The sequence below is a fragment of the Ahaetulla prasina genome, chromosome 2, assembly GCF_028640845.1.
Source record: "Ahaetulla prasina isolate Xishuangbanna chromosome 2, ASM2864084v1, whole genome shotgun sequence".
Classification (NCBI taxonomy): Eukaryota; Metazoa; Chordata; class Lepidosauria; order Squamata; family Colubridae; genus Ahaetulla; species Ahaetulla prasina.
In genome coordinates, this window is record NC_080540.1 from 6922984 (window position 1) to 6941684 (window position 18701).

General features: G+C 41.5%; 2 protein-coding genes across 2 annotated transcripts; both read right to left on the reverse strand.

Moving 5' to 3' along the window:
* Positions 1 to 1559: 1559 nt before the first annotated feature.
* Positions 1560 to 3060, reverse strand: LOC131192041 (zinc finger protein 154-like). The gene has a single exon (XM_058170815.1). It carries the CDS (start codon positions 2550 to 2552, stop codon positions 2052 to 2054), a length of 501 nt encoding a protein of 166 aa, XP_058026798.1. The 5' UTR covers positions 2553 to 3060; the 3' UTR covers positions 1560 to 2051.
* Positions 3061 to 3980: 920 nt separating this feature from the next.
* Positions 3981 to 18089, reverse strand: LOC131189542 (zinc finger protein 14-like). The gene is made up of 13 exons (XM_058165690.1): positions 17722 to 18089; positions 16643 to 17219; positions 16300 to 16390; positions 16089 to 16171; positions 15465 to 15591; positions 13370 to 14496; positions 12796 to 12867; positions 7841 to 7927; positions 7754 to 7771; positions 7389 to 7506; positions 7195 to 7277; positions 6350 to 6476; positions 3981 to 5257 (listed from the first exon to the last, which is right to left on the reverse strand). Exons 2-13 carry the CDS (start codon positions 17054 to 17056, stop codon positions 4122 to 4124), a joined length of 3483 nt encoding a protein of 1160 aa, XP_058021673.1. The 5' UTR covers positions 17057 to 17219; positions 17722 to 18089; the 3' UTR covers positions 3981 to 4121.
* Positions 18090 to 18701: the final 612 nt, after the last annotated feature.

Sequence of the window (18701 nt, forward strand, 5' to 3'; positions counted from 1 at the left end):
GACATTCCATAGAAATCCCAAAGATGATGGATGGAGGCTTGGTTACACATTCATGGAAGCTTAGAGATTGCCTCTCCTTAAAGGAGTGAAATTAAAACTTAATATTGGAACACAGTGAAAACCAAATGAACTATTTTAAAAAAATCTGAATTTCAGTTTATACTGAATAATAAAATCTCATTAAACAGTTGCCAGGAATCAGCACCATTATATTTGTTGCTTCTTTATTGTAATTGCTTGGGTTAGATTGGAGAAATGTTACTGTCACCATGTCACCATGGAGGAATGCCCCACATTTCCACACAATAACACATGAGTCTGATCAGCAATTATAGGGAGTATTTCAGTACATTTATATAACTAAAAGTGGTATAATACATTGCTGGATCTAAGAGGCTTATAGTATGGCAGAGCACATGCTATGAAATAACATAATAACAGAGTTGGAAGGGACCTTGGAGGTCTTCTAGTCGAAACTCTACACCATTTCAGACAAATGGCTATCCAACATTTTCTTAAAAATTTCCAATGTTGGAGCATTCACAACTTCTGCAGGTAAGTTGTTCCACTTATTGTTCTAACTGTCAGGAAATTTCTCCTTAGTTCTAAGTTGCTTCTCTCCTTGATTAGTTTCCACCCATTGCTTCTTGTTTTACCGTCAGGTGCTTTGGAGAATAGTTTGACTCCCTCTTCGTTGTGGCAACCCCTGAGATATTGGAACACTGCTATCATGTCTCCTCTAGTGAATAAATGAAAGTAGTAAATAAATGAAAGTTGGTGTTACTTTGGTTTGTTTATTCCAAGTCCTTTTATATATCAGCAGGATGCAGATAATAAAGTCAAAAAAAGGTGAACAACATTTTTACAGAACTATAGATACGTTGAGGCTTTTGAGGCAAGTGGCTGGGCAAGGAGAGACTGGATGACATGAGTGATGTTGACATGGCCACCCAGTCATGCCTACCCAGCTGGTCATTAGGGCAGAGAACCGGTTGTAAATTATTTGAATTCCATCACTGAAATAGTATATATTATATGGACAATAATATATAGTATAATAGTATATTAATAATAGTATATTATAAACATTGTATAGTACAAAATATACTAAAAATCTATTATAGGAAATCAAACATAGAAAGAACTTACACATTGTATGTTTCCTACACTATAGATCTAGTATAAGACAAAAAACAAAGAATTTGCACATTATGTTTCACTTTTGTACCTTGGATATTTTATCACAATAAAACATATCCACAATCCTTATCGGGCGACAACATTTAAATTCTCTAGAATCCAGTACTTTTGATGTTTCAGCTGAAGTCAGTGAAACTGGGTGTGGTTTAAAAAGAACCTCTGACAAAGGGACTCATTAAGCACTGGGTATAAAAACAAACCTTAGCTCAGGGGTGTCCAAACTTGGTCCCTTTAAGACTTGTGGACTTCAACTCCCAGAGTTCCTCAGCCAGCTTTGCTGGCTGAGGGACTCTGGGAGTTGAAGTCCACAAGTCTTAAAGGGACCAAGTTTGGACACCCCTGCCTTAGCTGCTAAAGGAAAGGAATTTGGTCCTCACAGACTGCAAGACTTTGTAAGCAACAACTAACATCCTGGGTGCAACAATCAGACTTCTCACTGAAGCCTTCCTCAGACAAGCAGGGGTGGAAAAAGTAGAACAGCCAAAAAAGATACTCGGTCAAGATTCTTGGGCCAATATCAGAACAGAAATATTGAGGCAAGAGGTATCAGATAACCTCTAATAATGTTGTGGGATTTTTTTAAACCTAAAAGATACTTAGGATTAGGGTACAGGATTCACTTAACAAATGCGACAAGGAAAGAAGTAAAATGGGGCAAAAGTCACTTAACAACTATTTTGCTTAGCAACAGAAATTTTGGGATGAATTGCAGTCATAAACTGAGGACTACTTGTATTTCTGTTGATGCTCTTCTGAAATTTCCTTTATTGATATGGTTTCTTTCGTGTGTTGATCCTTCTACGGCAAGTGAGAGCGTTACTCCTTGCAAAGCTCTCCCACACTTCATGCAATTATGTGTTTTTTTCTCCCATATGGATCCTTTCATGCGAAGTGAGATCACAATTCCTTCTAAAGCCTTCTCCACAGTGCACAAATTTATATGGCCTGTTGCCTGTGTGGATCCTTTTGTGGGAATTAAGACTACTGCTACTAGCAAAGGTCTTTCCACACTCCAGGCATTGATACGGTTTTTCTCCTGTGTGGATCCTCTTATGGGTGGTAAGAGCAGAATTCCACCTAAAGCCTTTTCCACATTCAGCACATTTATATGGCTTTTCTCCTGAGTGGATCTTCTTGTGGGAATCAAGATGTCTGCTGCAACTAAAGCTCTTTCCACACTCCATGCATTTATAAGGTCTTTCTCCTTTGTGATTCTTTTGATGTCTTGTAAGAGAGTTATAATAACAGAAGGTCTTTCCACAGTCCATGCATTGATATGGCTTCTCCTCTGTATGGATAGTTTTATGGTGAATCAAAGCGTATTTCCTACTAAAGCTTTTTCCACACTCCATACATTTTTTTTTTTGCAAAATTTTTTTATTTTTCCATAATAATTCCCACAATTTGACCAGTGTACAATACAATCACTTATCCAACAATCAGTCCTATACTCAAATTATACTCAGTCAGGGCTGCTCGACTGCCACTCCCCCCTTTAATCCTTTCTTCCCTTCTCATCCTTCTTAAACTTCCCCCACCACCTTCTCCTCACTTTCCTACTTCCCCTCCTCTTTCCCACTTCTCACTACCATCCTTTCTAACCCTCTATCTTCTCCTTCTTCTCCTCCTCCTATCCTTTCTTCTCCCTCCCTTCTTTCCTCCCTACCCACCTACCTACCTACTTTCTTCCTTCTTTACTCCTCTTTCCTTACCCTTTCCCTTCGGGAGTGTTTGCCGAGCAGTCCCGACATTACACCATTCCAACTTGTTTAATTCTACCATTATTCCTGTACAATGGCAACCAATCAATTTATAGTCTTCCCCTTCCCCGCCTCCTTCCCCCCCCCCCCCGAGACTTCCCAGAACTGAATACAGGGTAGATACCAAGATACCAATATGGACCATCCCCAGACATATGATAGAGAATATAAATATATTACAAAAAATGGAAGTTATCACTTACAAAGAGCTTTTGACTATGGAAAAAGGGGAATTACAGTTGAAATCTAGGGAGAAATTGAGGGATGAAGGAAGAAATTATACATGGTTCCAGTATGGACAATTGCAATCTAGATGGAAAATAGATCAGAAAATTGGTATAAGGCAAAGTGATGATAATCTGGTAAAACAAATAAAAGATCAAGGTCAACAGCATATAAAGAGATTATATAATGTATTGGTTGAAATTGATTCAGAAATGGAGTTGGTTAAAGATTGTATGGTAAAATGGGCACAAAATTTTCAACAACCTATAATGTTAGAAACATGGGAAAAATTTGGGTGAGGAATGTTAAATTCACGCAAGCACAAAATTTAAGAGAAAATTTTTATAAAATGTTTTATAGATGGCATTTAGATCCTAAAAAACTGTCATGTATGTATCCAAATGTGAAAGCAAAATGTTGGAGATGTGATTGTGAGGATGCTACCTATTATCATATATGGTGGACTTGCAAAAAAGTTAAAGCCTTTTGGATTAAAATATGGTGGATTATGCAGAACATTTTGAAAAGAAGATCAAGTTTGTTCCACAGTTCTTTTATTAGGAATAATCTCAGATTGCACTGTTATAGAGACAAAACTGATTCTGAATTTAATAACTGCTGCAAGATTATTGATTGCACAATATTGGAAGAAAGAAGACTTACCTACAATTGGAGAATGGATTAGTAAAGTATCAAATTTAGCAGAAATGGCAAAAATTTCTGCCTACTTGAAAGACTGTACACAAGAAAAATATATATTGGAATGGAGGAAGTGGATTGATTATATTCAAAATAAGTATCAGATTAAAAAATATCAATTAGTTTTTGAGTGAAGTTAGGAATTATTATGTATTAGTTTAAGAAAGAAGGGAATTGATAGTGTGATGGTGTGAAATGGAATATGTTTTATGTTATATTTTAGATTATGTTTGTTAGTTACAATACCCTGTATTCTGTTCTGGGAAGTCCACACTCCATACATTGATATGGCTTCTCTCCTGTGTGGGTCTTCTTGTGGGAATTAAGACTGCTGGTAGAAGTAAGGATCTTTCCACAGTCCTTACATTGATATGGTTTCTCTTCAGTGTGCATCCTCTTATGTGAATTGAGATTACTACTCCAAGTAAAGGTCTTTCCACACTCCATGCATTGATATGGTCTTTCTCCTTTGTGAATCCTTTGATGGAGTATAAGAGAACGATTGTAACAGAAGGTCTTTCCACACTCCACACAATGATATGGCTTCTCTATTATGTGGATCATCTGATGAGTCTTAAGATGACTGGTACAAGTAAAGCTCTTTCCACACACCATGCACTTATAAGGTCTTTCTCCTTTGTGATTCATTTGATGCCTTACAAAAGACTTAGAATAACAGAAGCTCTTTCCACACTCCATGCATCGATAGGGTTTCTCTCCTGTGTGGATCCTCTTATGGGAATTAAGATGACTACTACTGCTAAAACCCTTTCCACACTCCATGCATTGATATGGTCTTTCTCCTTTGTGATTCCTATGATGGATTGTAAGAGAACTATAATAAGAGAAGGTCTTTCCACATTCCTTGCATTGATATGGCTTCTCTCCTGTGTGGATCCTCTTATAGGAATTAAGACGACTGCTACAGGGAAAGGTCTTTCCACATTCCATGCATTGATATGGTTTCTCTCCTGTATGGATCCTCTTATGGGAATTGAGACTACTCCTACAAGTAAAGGTCTTTCCACACTCCGTGCATTTATAAGGTCTTTCTCCTTTGTGATTCCTTCGATGGATTATGAAAGAGCTATAGTAAGAGAAGGACTTTCCACATTCTATGCATTGATATAACTTCTCCTCTGAATGGATAGTTTTATGCTGAATCAGAACGTTTTTCCTACTAAAGGTCTTTCCACACTCCACACATTGATATGGCTTCTCTCCTCTGTGGATCCTCTTATGGGAATGGAGACTACTGCTATGAGTAAACGTCTTTCCACACTCCATGCATTGATATCGCTTCCCTTTCCCCTCTTTCAAATGGATTGCTTGGCATTCCTCCTTGCAATTCTTATTCTTCTGTCCATTATAGCCTTTAAAAAGAAAAATGAAAACTGTAGCAAGAATAGGAGGACAATCAAACCTTTTCTTCTGAAATTTAACCAAAGAATCATGAATATATTTTGGCTGCTTTGGTGGCAAACATAAAGATTTCAAAATAAGAATTTAGCAAGGACCCATTTCCAAATGTATCCCTATTGATTCTCATCTAACAGGATTGGATCCCATCACTATGAATCTAAGACACAACCCTGATCTAATCTTTGACCTGGGACTCTGCCATGGTGCCACAAACTCCTGAAATCCGTTGGACACGGTATCATACTGGGTCAACAAAATACCTACCAGCTCCCCAACTTCATTGGAACTCTCATCCCAGCTTGTCTGCAGAGCAGAATCTTTGAAAGCCAAGGGGAATTTCTGGATGGCAATAGCCCACATACTCAATTGGTACACTAATTGTACATTAGTGCAATTAGGGCACATCTCAGAGAAGGGACATCCCACTCAGGACCCATATAGTTTTGGTTATAGCAGCCCAGGGCTATCAGGGACCTAGAGATGAGATTCGGGAGTGAAAACCAACTCTGGTAGGCAGGATCTTTCTCCAGAGAGCCACACCATCCCTATGTGCAGCCTAGCCCTCAGATTCTTACTAATATATTCTGTGGCATGGAAATGAATATTTTGTACTTTATGAGCAGAAAGTATTAAAAACATTTCCTTTATGTAAAAAGAGAGGCTATGCAGTTTTCCAAGTTATCTTTCAGTAACTTTCCTTGTTCCATAAAGTTAGTTTGGTCAAATGGTTAAGGCACTAGGGTAGAAACTAGATCAATGAGTAGTTCACTCTTAGGGATGAATGCTGGTTAGGTGACTTTGGGCCAGTCTCTCTCAGCTCAATCCATGTCTCAGGATTGCTGTTGTAGGGAAAACAGGAGGACTAAGGAATACTGAGTTTGGCCACTACCTTTATTATTTACAAAAAATAAAGACAGGATATAAATAAATAAGTGGTTTTTTAAATTACTAATTTCAGTTAACCTATTTTTTAATAACATCTAAGTCCCCTTCTCGGACCCCATGACTTTTTTATGTTTCAGAGTACAGATAGGGATTCTTACCCAGAGAAAACAGATTCCTGGAATTGTCCAGCATGACTTCTTCATGGAGCGCTTTTTGGTCAGCATCCAGTTGAGACCATTCCTCCTTGGAGAAATACACAGCCACTTCCTCAAAAGACACAACATCCTGAACAATGAAACAAGTTTTCCTTTTAACAGATAATCTCAGGAATAATTTGATAGTTTTCTTCTACCAATTCAAGGAGAGAGATCCGGTGGACAAAATGGGCATCTTGTGCAGAATTCAGAATGAGATCTCACTGCTTTTGACTGATGACATAACTGAAGCACATTGGATCATGTTGGAATGCCTTTCAGTGCAGCTACCTAAAATAGTTTTCTTGGTCAAATGGTAGTTGGGTCTTAATTCACCAATTATCAGTTGCTCCAATTCTTCCTAGGGTTGGCAATGCCAAATACTGGCAAAACCTGCCTGACATTTTTGCTAATGGCTTACTTTATCCACTGATAAAGCTTGTAACAGGGTATGTCTATGGAGATTCTCAATCACCAGGTCATAGTTGTCCAAAGATGCTTTTCAAAAGAAAAAAAAAGAGTATTTTTCGTAATGGCATGTGAGAATGACCCTGGGCAATCCAGGGAAGAAGAGCTCAGATGCTGATAACAGTTTGGTCAATGAAATCTGACTGTGAAGCAGGAGGGGTGGACAAAGTGCTTCACAAAGGATCCCCTCAGAAGGAAAAGATAGGCTAAACTAAATATCAATTTTGAGTCTAATATCAGATTCGTATTGCTTAGAAACAGCAATTTATTACACTGAACTTTGGAACAAAATGAAATCCATTCAAGATTCATGGACGTTTTCCGATCTTTCTCCTCCTTACCTGAAGTAGCGGCTCAGCCAATCCTTCAGCTCCACCACAACGATGAAGTGATTCAAAAAATTCCAAGGACATCTTTCTACTCTCTGCGAGAAAGAGAAAAATGATGGAAGCAGATTTGTTAAAGAGAGATTCCAATCAAGAGGAGCAAAAGAATCAGCTAAATGTTACGTTGATAGAGAACGAGCTTTTCTTACCTGGAGTGATGTCCTGACTTTGATCTTTGCATAAGGTCTCCCTGAACAGCAGCTCCTGAGAAGATTTGAATGAATCCTTCCTCCCCTTGGGATACTCAGTCATAGCTTCCAAGGATTTCTGGACATGATGTGATACGAGAAACAAAGAAAGAACACTAAGGAATTATCATTCTGCAGCTTTAAACTAGTAAACCCCAATGTCCATTTTAAAGTCGAAAGAGAATGGAAGAAATGCCCCAAACACATCCTCTGGAAGAAAAATGAAACTGGCCTTAGGTATTAATAATCCCAGAAAACGCTACCAAAAAGAAATTGACAAATTCAGAAAGATCCTCTTTAGAGCCGAAATGATTACATTCTCACACCTGCATCTTTTCCGACTCCTAGGCCAGGAGGAATCCTTCGGCCAGGGCCACCGCCTGGGAACTGGTCTCCGCTCCACACGCCCGCACCCATTTCTCCATCTCTGGGGGAAGAACAGCCAGGAACTGCTCCAGGAGTACCAGGTCCAGCATCTGAGCCTTGGTGTGTCTTTCTGGCTGCAGCCATTGACAGCAAAGGAGGTGAAGCTGAGTGCAAACATCTTGGGGACTCTTCCCCTCCTGGAATTGCACTTTTCTGAAGAGACAGCATTGAACCTCTGAATTGTTGGCTTCCTCTTCTTGGCTCTTCTGCCCAGAACTTGCCCCATTCTTCCCATAGCTCCAAGGCTGAGTAGCTGGAGGGCCTTTTCCAACTCCTGCATCTGCTGGGCATTGTCCCTCCATCTTCTCTCTGGTCTCTAATTCAATTCCAAAATGGATGGATGGATCTCCCAAGTTTTACTAATCAGAAGATGTCTGGCCAAATCTCCTAAAGGCCATTCAGCCCTCTTCCCACACAAGATACTTCCGACTCCAGGAAAGATTTCCAACTTATATATCTGAAATGGAAAACAAAAGAAACTTCCAGACAACTGAGCATCCAGGAAAACCCACATAAGACATTCTTATGAACCCACAATATCTGGAAAGAGGGAGGAAATCTTATTAGTTGGTAGGCTAACATATCTGCGTATGGAAAAAAAAAATTCCGTAGTAACTTTCTGCATCACCTTCTATCAAGAACTAAAAACTTTGGATGCATACATTTAAAATGTTTTTGATTTCTAATTCCTACTTATTTATTCAAATAAATTTGATGGCTGGTTGCAACATTGAAAACAACCTCTGTACAATTCAGATGATAAATGTCTCAGGTCACAAACAGCCATTGAAATGAGTTGCTTTCTAAATCGATTTAACAGGTAAATTAATATCTGAATGTTCATTATAACTTCATACTGGAAGTTCTGCTACTAGATAGCAGAACCCATTAACGTCCTGGCCCAAATCGCTATGGGTAGCTGAGAAATCGCAATCAAGAAACCACGATTCAATGCAAACATAATACTACCCGAATCAATAAACCAGCTACGACCTAACATTTGATCCAGGCTTCTCCTGGAAAGAGGTTTCTCACTTTTCGCCTAATCCTGAATGGCTCCAACGTTTCTGGTGGTCCCCATTTTCTTCCTGGAGGCAACACAGCGGGACCGTAGCTTTCGATTTCTTCCCTGCCTCACCCATGTATGCATGCACAGGGGCAGCAGGGGAACATGGGACAAGGGGCTCCCCACTTTCCAGGACTCCGAACTTAATGAAGTTTTGCGTATCTCCACACACAATCCAGCCCGTGGAAGAAAAAGCCCCCCCCCACTTACTGAGCTCCGGAGTCAGGTCTTGATCTCCATCCCTGCAAGACTTCAATGCAGCCTCTTGGACTGCTGGAAAGGCTCGTAGCGAGGGAGGGGCGGGAGGGGAGCAGAATCGGGCACTATAAGAAAGGATGTATGTACTTTCACTCTTCTCTGCAAAATGCCCCGCGAGGGTCTCAGAGGTGGTTAAAGAGCGCATGCTCAATTCTCTCCTGAAGTGGGTGAGGGTCGCCTTGCCTTTTCAACCGCTACCTGGGGAGCCCCCTGGTGGATCCTGGATGCAACGCCAAATGGACTTTGGCAGGACGTAGGACAAATCATGTTCCATGCTGGCCTGGGATGATGGGCATTGGAGTAAAAGGAAAGGCTCCCTCTGACATTGCCTGTCTGCAGCAGGTAACAATTTCTAGACTTTCCTTTTTCTTTTAATGTCTAAGAACAATCTGCGATATAGAGAAAATCTCTGTGGAGGCTCCAAAGGAACAGGAGCCTCTCTTTGAAGCCCAGGTTGTGTCATCTGGTGGTTGGAAAACTCAGGGGTGACGGTTTGGCATGAGTGGTCACGCTGAAGGGCCCTCAGGTAAGTTGGGATGGGGCAATTCTGTACCCCCTCCCTTGCTTCATCTTCCACCCCCCAACACCTTCTTTCATTCATCTTCATTCTTCGCCACTTCTTCTTCTTGATTGCCAATGTAACGGAGCAAGAGGCTGAGCAATGCACTTACAATGACATTGAAAAAAATGACTTATTACCATTTTCCACACTTGAATTATGGTCACGTAATTAACACGTGGATGCTCGACAACTGACTCAAATTTACGACAGTTGCAATGTCCCAGGGGCACGTGATCAACTTTTGCAACCTTCTGACAAGCAAAATCAATGGGGAGGCCGATTAATTTAACAACCACGTCACTAATTTCAAAATTAGAGTGACTCACTTAAAGTCTGGCAAGAGGGGTGGTAAAATGGGGCAAGCCTCACTTAACAAATTTCTCACTTAGCAACCTCAATTCTTGCCTCAATTGTGGTCATATATTGTGGACCACCTGTACATGTAGTTCCTGGTTAAGTAATAGAATTTGGATCAGAACTTAATAATATAATAATAATATAATAATATTTTAATTTGTATACCGCCCTTCTCCTGAAGGACTCAGGGCGGTGCACAGCCAGAATAAAATTTCCATTACTAAATTATGTGGTCATAAAGTGTGACATCGCAATAGCCCAATATTGGTAAGTCCCAGCGCTTTACCTGCAGTCCATTAATAAAGAGGAAAAACAACAGAGGAAACTCCAGAGAGGAATTAAAGACGGTCCAGTGTTAGTATAGATGTACACCAGTATGTAATATAAAATAGTATATTAGAGATAACATCATATAGTATCAATATACGAAATATCTAGTATAAGAGGACAAACATAGGAAGGATTTACATGTAGTTAATCTTTAATCTCTAATAAAGTTGTGGTTTTTTTTCCTTTTACCTAAACTATTTGTTGAAGAAGAACATGATTAATTGAGTTTGATATTTTGGAATATTTCAATATTTTGGAATAAGGGCCGGAATAGCTCAGGCTGTAAGGAGCCTGTTATTAGAACACAGTAGCCTGCAATTACTGCAGGTTCAAGCCCGGCCCGAGGTTGACTCAGCCTTCCATCCTTTATAAGGTAGGTAAAATGAGGACCCAGATTGTTGGGGGGGCAATAAGTTGACTTTGTAAATATACAAATAGAATGAGACTATTGCCTTATATACTGTAAGCCGCCCTGAGTCTTCGGAGAAGGGCGGGATATAAATGTAATAATAATAATAATAATAATAATAATAATAATAATAATAATAATAATAATAATAATAATAATAATAATAATAATAATGATAATAATGAAAAAACAATCAGGAATATTTCTATATGCAGAAAAGACCACTGACTATTTGATCTTAGAAAAAGCACAAGCAGGATGAGGGATCATTCTTGTTCTGGTTTGCACAAGAAACGCAAGTTATGCAAGCTAGTATTTATTTTATTACTCAAATGGTATTTGTATGGGATTTTAATTAACTCAATTTACAACCGTTCGTTTAGGGATCGTTCAAAGTTACACCAGCACTGAAAAAAGTGACTTTCACACTTACGACTATTGCAGTATCCTCATAGTAACCTGATCAACGTTCAGCTGTTTGGCAACTGACCCCATTTATAATGGTTACAATATCCCTGGGTCATGTACCTTTTGTAACCTTCTGACCAGCAAAATCAATGGAAAAACCAGATTCACCTCACAATTGTGTTTACTAATTTAACAAATGCAATGATTCACTTAACAAATGTGACAAAAAAAAGTTGTGAAATGGAGCACAACTCGCTAAACAACTGTTTCACTTAACTATTGGAATTTTGGGCTCAATTGCAGGCCTAAACCTGTATTTCTATTGAAGCTCTTCCCACATTTCCTTTATTGATATGGTTTCTCCTGCGGGTGGATCCTTCTATGGCAAGGGTGTCAAAGTCAAGTTCATTGAGGGCTGCATCAGGGTTATGGTTGACTTCGGAGGGGGGGGGGAGTAGGCGCGTCCAGCTCCCATTGCTGTTGTGCTCATTCTCCTTGACCAGGTTGTTCATGTTGTGTGCGGGAGGGCGAAGTGTGTGAATCTCTACCTCTCCTTGCGAGGGGACCTGGCTTTGTAACCAAAGCATCCTCAGCAATAGGATGGGAGAACACCAGGAGAGGTCCGGAGGACGGAACAAGGGGATGGCAAAAGGCAGCAGGGCTGCTGGTAGCCAAGTGCTAAGGCAGGATTTACCTCAGAACTCCCCCCATTACAATCTCCTTCCTTCCATCCTTCTTCCCTCTTTTTCTTTTTCCTTCCCTCTTCATTATCCTTTCTTTCTTCACCCTTCCCCTCTTTCCTCTTCCTTGCTGTCTTTCCCTTTCCTTCTTTTCCTTTGTCTTTCTTGGCCCTTCTTGGATGCTCAAATGGAAAAGGCGAAACATTTCTTGATGCCTCCTCGACTTTTGATCAAATGCCACTTTTGCTAGTAGTTTGTGGCCACTTAAAAGACTGAGAGCAAACCAGGCTCACTTGCATTTCGTGGGGACGTCCACAGACAACAGTACGGCAAAACTGTCAAAATGATAGCTCTGATAGTTGATAAGAGCTCCTCTTTTTTTATGTACAACAGCTTTTGCGTTTAAGAACAGAGGTAAGTTAGTTGCTTTTCTATATACATAATCCTTAAAAGGGGTCTCCTGTAGGGAAAGGGATGGGGGGGCAGAGGGAGAGCGGGGGGGCGGGAGAGAGGGATCGAATCCTACTTCAGTTATATTAGGGCTGGCGGCTGTGTGCGAACCATGCTTCAGCTGGGACACCCAAGATGTTGGATCAGATTGCTCTCTCTCTCTTACACACACACAGGTTGGATCGGATTGTCTTCTTGCTCTCTGTTTCTCTCTTGCCGCGGTAGCACTCACCAGCTTGAGGGCCCTGGCTGAAGCACAGATCTCTCTCTCTCTCTCTCTCTCATACACACACACACAGATTGGATCAGATTGTTCTCTTGCTCTCTCTCTTTCTCGCTATACTGGCAGTGGTGGCGTTTGAGTGCTTGGCCGGAGGGGCGGTCAACTAAGCCAGTGTGGGCTGTGGGGGGAAGCTCCGCACCTGTCTTGCTTCATCCTCCACCTCCCCAACTCCTCTTGGTGTAGCCACCCCAACAATGTGTTGCTCAATGTCCTGCAGCAAGTAAGGAGAAGTGGTGAAGAATGAAGCAAGGTGGGGGTGGGTGGGTGGGTGGAGGACGACCCAAGACAGGGACTCCAAAGCTGCCCCATCACCCGGCCCCATCTTACCCGAGGGCCCTTCAACCAGGCCACCCATGCCAAACCCTCACCCCCCCAATCCCCCAAAGTAGCCACATCCCTTCACTAACCTGCTTTCCAGCTCTGTTCACCACTGTAGGAGGCAGAGCAGCTAACCTAGTCTGTGGGACTACGCTAAAAAAATTAGTTCAGATGTTCCAACTTCTCACAAAAAAAAAAAAAAGAATTTCATGAAGTTGGAAGTTCTCAACTATTCTTTTTACAGTAGTTCCACAGACTACTTTTGTTGCTCTGCAACAAAATCTGAGCCCCTGTGCGCATGCACGCACGCCAGGATGGCATGGGCTGGACTGAAGTGACACAGGCCAACTCCTTAGTTTCCAGGATGGCTGCATGGGCGGGATGCGATCTCATTGTGGGACGCATCTGCCCCCCGCAGGATGGGTTCTTTCATAGAAAGTGAGATTACAAGTATTTTTAAAGCCCTCTCCACATTGCACACTTTTATATGGTTTTTCTCCTGCACAATTCCGTTTATGGGAATTCAGATTACTGCTAGAATGAAAAGTCTTTTCACACTCCATGCACTGATATGGCTTCTCACCTGTGTGGATCCTCTTGTGCGAACTAAGATGACTGTTACGAGCAAAACTCTTTCCACACTCCTTACATTGATATGGTTTCTCTCCTGTGTGGATCCTTTTGTGGGAGGTAAGACTAGAATTCCACTTAAAGCCCTTTCCACATTCCACACATTTATATGGCTTCTCTCCTGTGTGCATCTTCATATGTGAATGGAGACTACTACTGCAAGTAAATGACTTTCCACATTCTATGCATTGATATGGTTTCTCTCCTGTGTGGGTCCTCATATGTAAATTGAGACTACTACTGGAAGTAAATGTCTTTCCACACTCTATGCATTTATAAGGTCTTTCTCCTTGGTGATTCCTTTCATGTTTTGTAAGAGATTCATAATAACAGAAGGTTTTTCCGCATTCCATGCATTGATATGGCTTCTTCTCTGTATGGATAGTTTTATGGTGAATCAGAGCATATTTTCTACTAAAGCTCTTTCCACAGTCCATGCACTGATATGGTTTCCCTTCTGTGTGGATCCTCTTATGGGAATTAAGATTACTTTTACGAGTAAAGTTCTTTCCACACTCCAAGCATTTGTAAAATTCTCCTTTGTGATTCCTTTTGTGAGTTCTAAGAGAGTCATTAGTACGAAAGGTCTTTCCACACTCCATGCAGGTGTATGGTTTCACTTCTGAATGTGTCTTTTTATGAGAAATGAGATGATTAGATTTATTAAAGCTCTTTCCAGATTCCATGCATTGATATGGTCTTTCTCCCATAACAATGTTTGTACGGTTAGGAAGCCAACTGACCTGAGGAAAGCCTTTTTTAATTCCACTTTGTGATTGCTTTGTTTCATCCCTCTTTGGTTGCATCTGATCTGCAAATTTCCTTTCCCCCACTTTCAAATGGATCGCTTGGTGTTCCTCCTTGCAATTCTTATTCTCTTGCCCCTTAAAGCCTTGAAAAAGAAAAATGAAAATGAAATGTAGCAACAAAGGGGAACAATTACAATTCTTCTGAAATTCAGCCAAAGAATCATGAATATATTTTGGCTGCTTTGTTGGCAAATACGAAGATTTCAAACAAAGATTTTAGCAAGGGCCCATTTCCAAGTGTATCTTTACTGATCCTCATCTAACAGGATTGGATCACATCACTATGAATCTAAGACACAACCCTGATCTAAGCTTTGACCTGGGACTCTGCCATAGTGCAACAAACTCCTGAAGGCCACTGGACACGGTATCATGCTGGGTGAACAACATACCTACCAGCTCCCCAACTTCATTGGAAGTCTCATCCCGGTTTGTCTGTAGAGCAGAATCTTTGAAAGCCAAGGGGAATTTCTGGATGGCAATAGCTCCCCACCCTCAATTAGGCTGATGCCAAATATGGTAGACAAATGAGCAAATCTCAGAGAATGGACATCCCTCTCAGGAATCATCCAGTCTTGGTTATAGCAGCTCAGGCCCATCGGGGAGCCAGTGACCAGGTGCAGATTTGAATACCGTACCCTGGTAGGCAGAATCTTTCTCAAGAGGTGACATCATCCCTATGGTTAGTCTGTCCCTCAGATTCTCGCTAAAATCTTCTATGGCATGAAATGTTGTATTTTATGAGCAGAAAGGATTAAAAAAACCAATTCCTTTATGTAAATTTTCAATTTTCCAATTTTTCTTTCAATAAATTTCCTTCTCCTATTAATTCAGTTTGGTCAAATGGTTAAGGCACCAGGCTAGAAACTAGGTCAGTGAGTTCTAGATCAGCCTTAGGGATGAATGCTGGCTGGTCTCTCTCAGCTAAATCCATGTCACAGTGTATGTCTGCTTATTTAGATATAAATAAATAAGTCTTTTTATCAGAAATAATATTTAAGTCCCACTCCATAACATCTCTATGTTGCTCAGCACAGATAGGGATTCTTACCCAGAGAAGCCAGATTCCTGGAATTCTCCAACATGACTTCTCCATGGAGTGTTTTTTGGTCAGCATCCAGTTGAGACCACTCCTCTTTGGAGAAATACACGGCCACTTCCTCAAAAGACACAACATCCTGAACAAGGAAACAAGTTTGCCTTTTAACAGATAATCCCAAGAATAATTTTCCAGTTTTCTTCCACCAAGCGAAAAAGATCCAGTGAACAAAATAGGCATACTGTGCAGAATTCAGAATGAGATCTCTTGTAATAGTATATATCTATGGAGATTCTCAATCACCAGGTCACAATTGTCCGGAAGATTCTTTTGAAAAGGCAGAAAAGAGTATTTTTTTTAATGGTATGTGAGTATAACCCTGGGAGACAGAAGGAACCAACCCAATGCTGACAACAATCTGGTCAATGAAATCTGATGGCAAAGCAAGGAGAGGTGGAGAAAGTGTCTCACAAAGGATCCCCTCAGAAGGGAGAGATAGGCCAGGCTGCATATCGGTTTTGAATGACCGGATGTCAGATTTGTTGATTAGAAACAGAAATTTACTACAATAAACTTTAGAACTAAATGAAATCCATCCAAGATTCATGGACACTTTCTGATCTTTTTCCTCCATACCTGAAGTAGTGGTTCAGCCAATCCTTCAGCCCCACCACAAAGAGGAGGAGATTCTAAAATTTCCAAGGACAGCTTTCTACTCTCTGTAAGACAGAGAAAAATGGGGGAAGCAGATTTGTTATAAAGAGAGAGAGAAAGATTCCAATCAAGAGGAACAAAAGAATCAGCTAAATGTTGAAATCTCACATCACACAGCAAGAACTTTTCTTACCTGGAGTGGTGTCCCTGAAGAGCAGCTCTTGAGAAGATCTGAACGAATCTTTCCTCCCCAAGGAATACTCAGTCACAGCTTCCAAGGATTTCTGGACATGATGTGATATGAGAAACAAAGAAAGAGCACTAAGGAATTATCATACTGTACTTTTAAACCAGCAGACCCCAATGTCGGTTTGCAAGACTCGAAAGAGAATGGAAAAATTGCCCCAAATACATTTTCTGTAAGAAAAATGGAATAACTGTTCATAGGAGTTAATAATCTCAGAAAACTCTGCAAAAAAGGAATTCACAGATTCAGAGAGATCCTCTTTAGAGCTGCCATGACTACATTCTCCCACCTGCAACTCTTCTTGCCTCTTTTCCTCCTCCTGAGTCAGCAAGAAGCCTTCGGCCAGGGACACCGCCTGGGAACTGGTCTCTGCTCCACACTCCCGCACCCATTTCTCCATCTCTGGGGGAAGGACAGTCAAGAACTGCTCCAGGAGCACCAAGTCCAGCATCTGAGCCTTTGTGTGTCTTTCCGGCTTCAGCCATTGACCGCAAAGGCGGTGAAGCTGAGTGCAAACATCTCGGGGACTCTTCCCATCCTGGAATGGCACCATTCTGAAGTGACAATATTGGATATTTGAACTGTTGGCTTCCTCTGTATGGCTCTTCTGGCCAGGACTTGCCCCATTCTTTGCACAGCTCAAAAGCTGAGTAGCTGGAGGGCCTTTTCCAACTCCTGCATTTGGTGGGTTTTGTCCTTCCATTTTCTCTTTGGTCTCTAATCCAGCTCCAAAACGGATGAATGGATCTCCTCAGGTTTTTTTAATCAGAAGCGGTCTTGCCAACACCTGAAGGCCAGTCAGCCCTCTTCCCATATAAGACACTCTGGACTGAAGAGGAATCAGGAAAGATGTCCAACTTATATATCTGAAATGGAAAACACATCCTGTTCAATAGGGTGACAAATCTGAATACTGAGCAAGCTCTTCCTCCTCCACCACAAACAAAGAAAAAAATCCAGCAATATCTGTGAGGAGGAGGTTATCTTATCAGGGAGACTGACTACTGCAGTAAATTCAGAATCACCTTTCTAGATCTGCTTCAAACAAGGACTGAAAATATTGGATAAATACATTTAGAAAAGTTTTGGGCTTCTAGTTTTTGATTATTTACTCTAATAATTTTGATGGCTGCTTGCAAAGTAAAAAACAATCTTTTGCACAATTGGAATCATAAATCTCTTATGATTCACAAACAGCGATTGAGACTCCAGAAGACAGAGTTTAAAAACATTCTCCTAGGCATAAAGAACTAATATCTCAATGAATAAACTATCCATGATGTGGAGGATTCATGCTGGTGGTGCTGGAAGAACCAGTTGGTCCTGAAAGGCTGGAAACCAGGAAACAAAGTTCCAGTCCTTGCACACCTTATATCCAATTTCTTGCACACGGAGTTGCAGACTTGCATGCAAAGCAAGCAGGGGCGACTTCGACAGGTCGCTTCTCCCAGCCTAAAGAAGAGGAGGAGAGGGATCTTTGCTTTCTCCCCTGCCTGGCCCGTACATGTACGGTGGGTGGGCGGCAGTGGAACATGGGACCACGGGATCTCCCTTTCCCATAACTCCGAACCTGATGAAGTTTTGCAGGTCGCCATGCACGCCTCCAATAACAACGTCTAGATCTCCATCCGTGTAAGATTTCCCTGCAAACTCTTGGACTTCTGGAGAAACTCAGCCAAGGCTCACAGCGAAGGGAAGCCGGATCGGAGACGGTAAAAAAAGGCAGATGCGCTCTCAGCCTTCTCTGGGAAAAAAAAGTGGAGGGGGGGGGAGGTCCGGAGAACACGTGACGGGAAAGAACAATGCGCATGCTCAGTTTTCTTCGAAAGCGGGAGTGGGAGGGGTGTCTGCAAGACCCTTCCAACGGTTACCGAGGGAGCCCCCTGGAGGATCCTGCGAGCGATGCCAGAGGACACGGAGGGCATCCTCATGTTCCATGTGGGACTCGGATGAGGGGCATCACACTAGATGGGGGATGGTTAATCCCAGTTCATGGTGCGGTGGAGAAGGCAGAAAATAATCCCCCCCCCCACCAGACCAGACCGGACCAATGTAAAACTGAGTGGCGCCAAAAGCAGCTGAAGGTAGAAAGGTTGTAGCTGCCCTGCCTCACCTCCTCCCACACTAAACCCACAGGCACCACCCACGAGTGACGTCATGCTGGCCATGCCCGGCCCTGTCAACCACCTCAGCCCTGTCCCCACCCCCACCCCCAAACAACCACAATTTATTGTATTTATTTTTCATTTATTTATTTGTCACAACAATATATGTAGGCATCACACAAAAAGATTATATAGACATATATATGAGTAAATATTAGGAGGGATAAGCATATATATATAGGA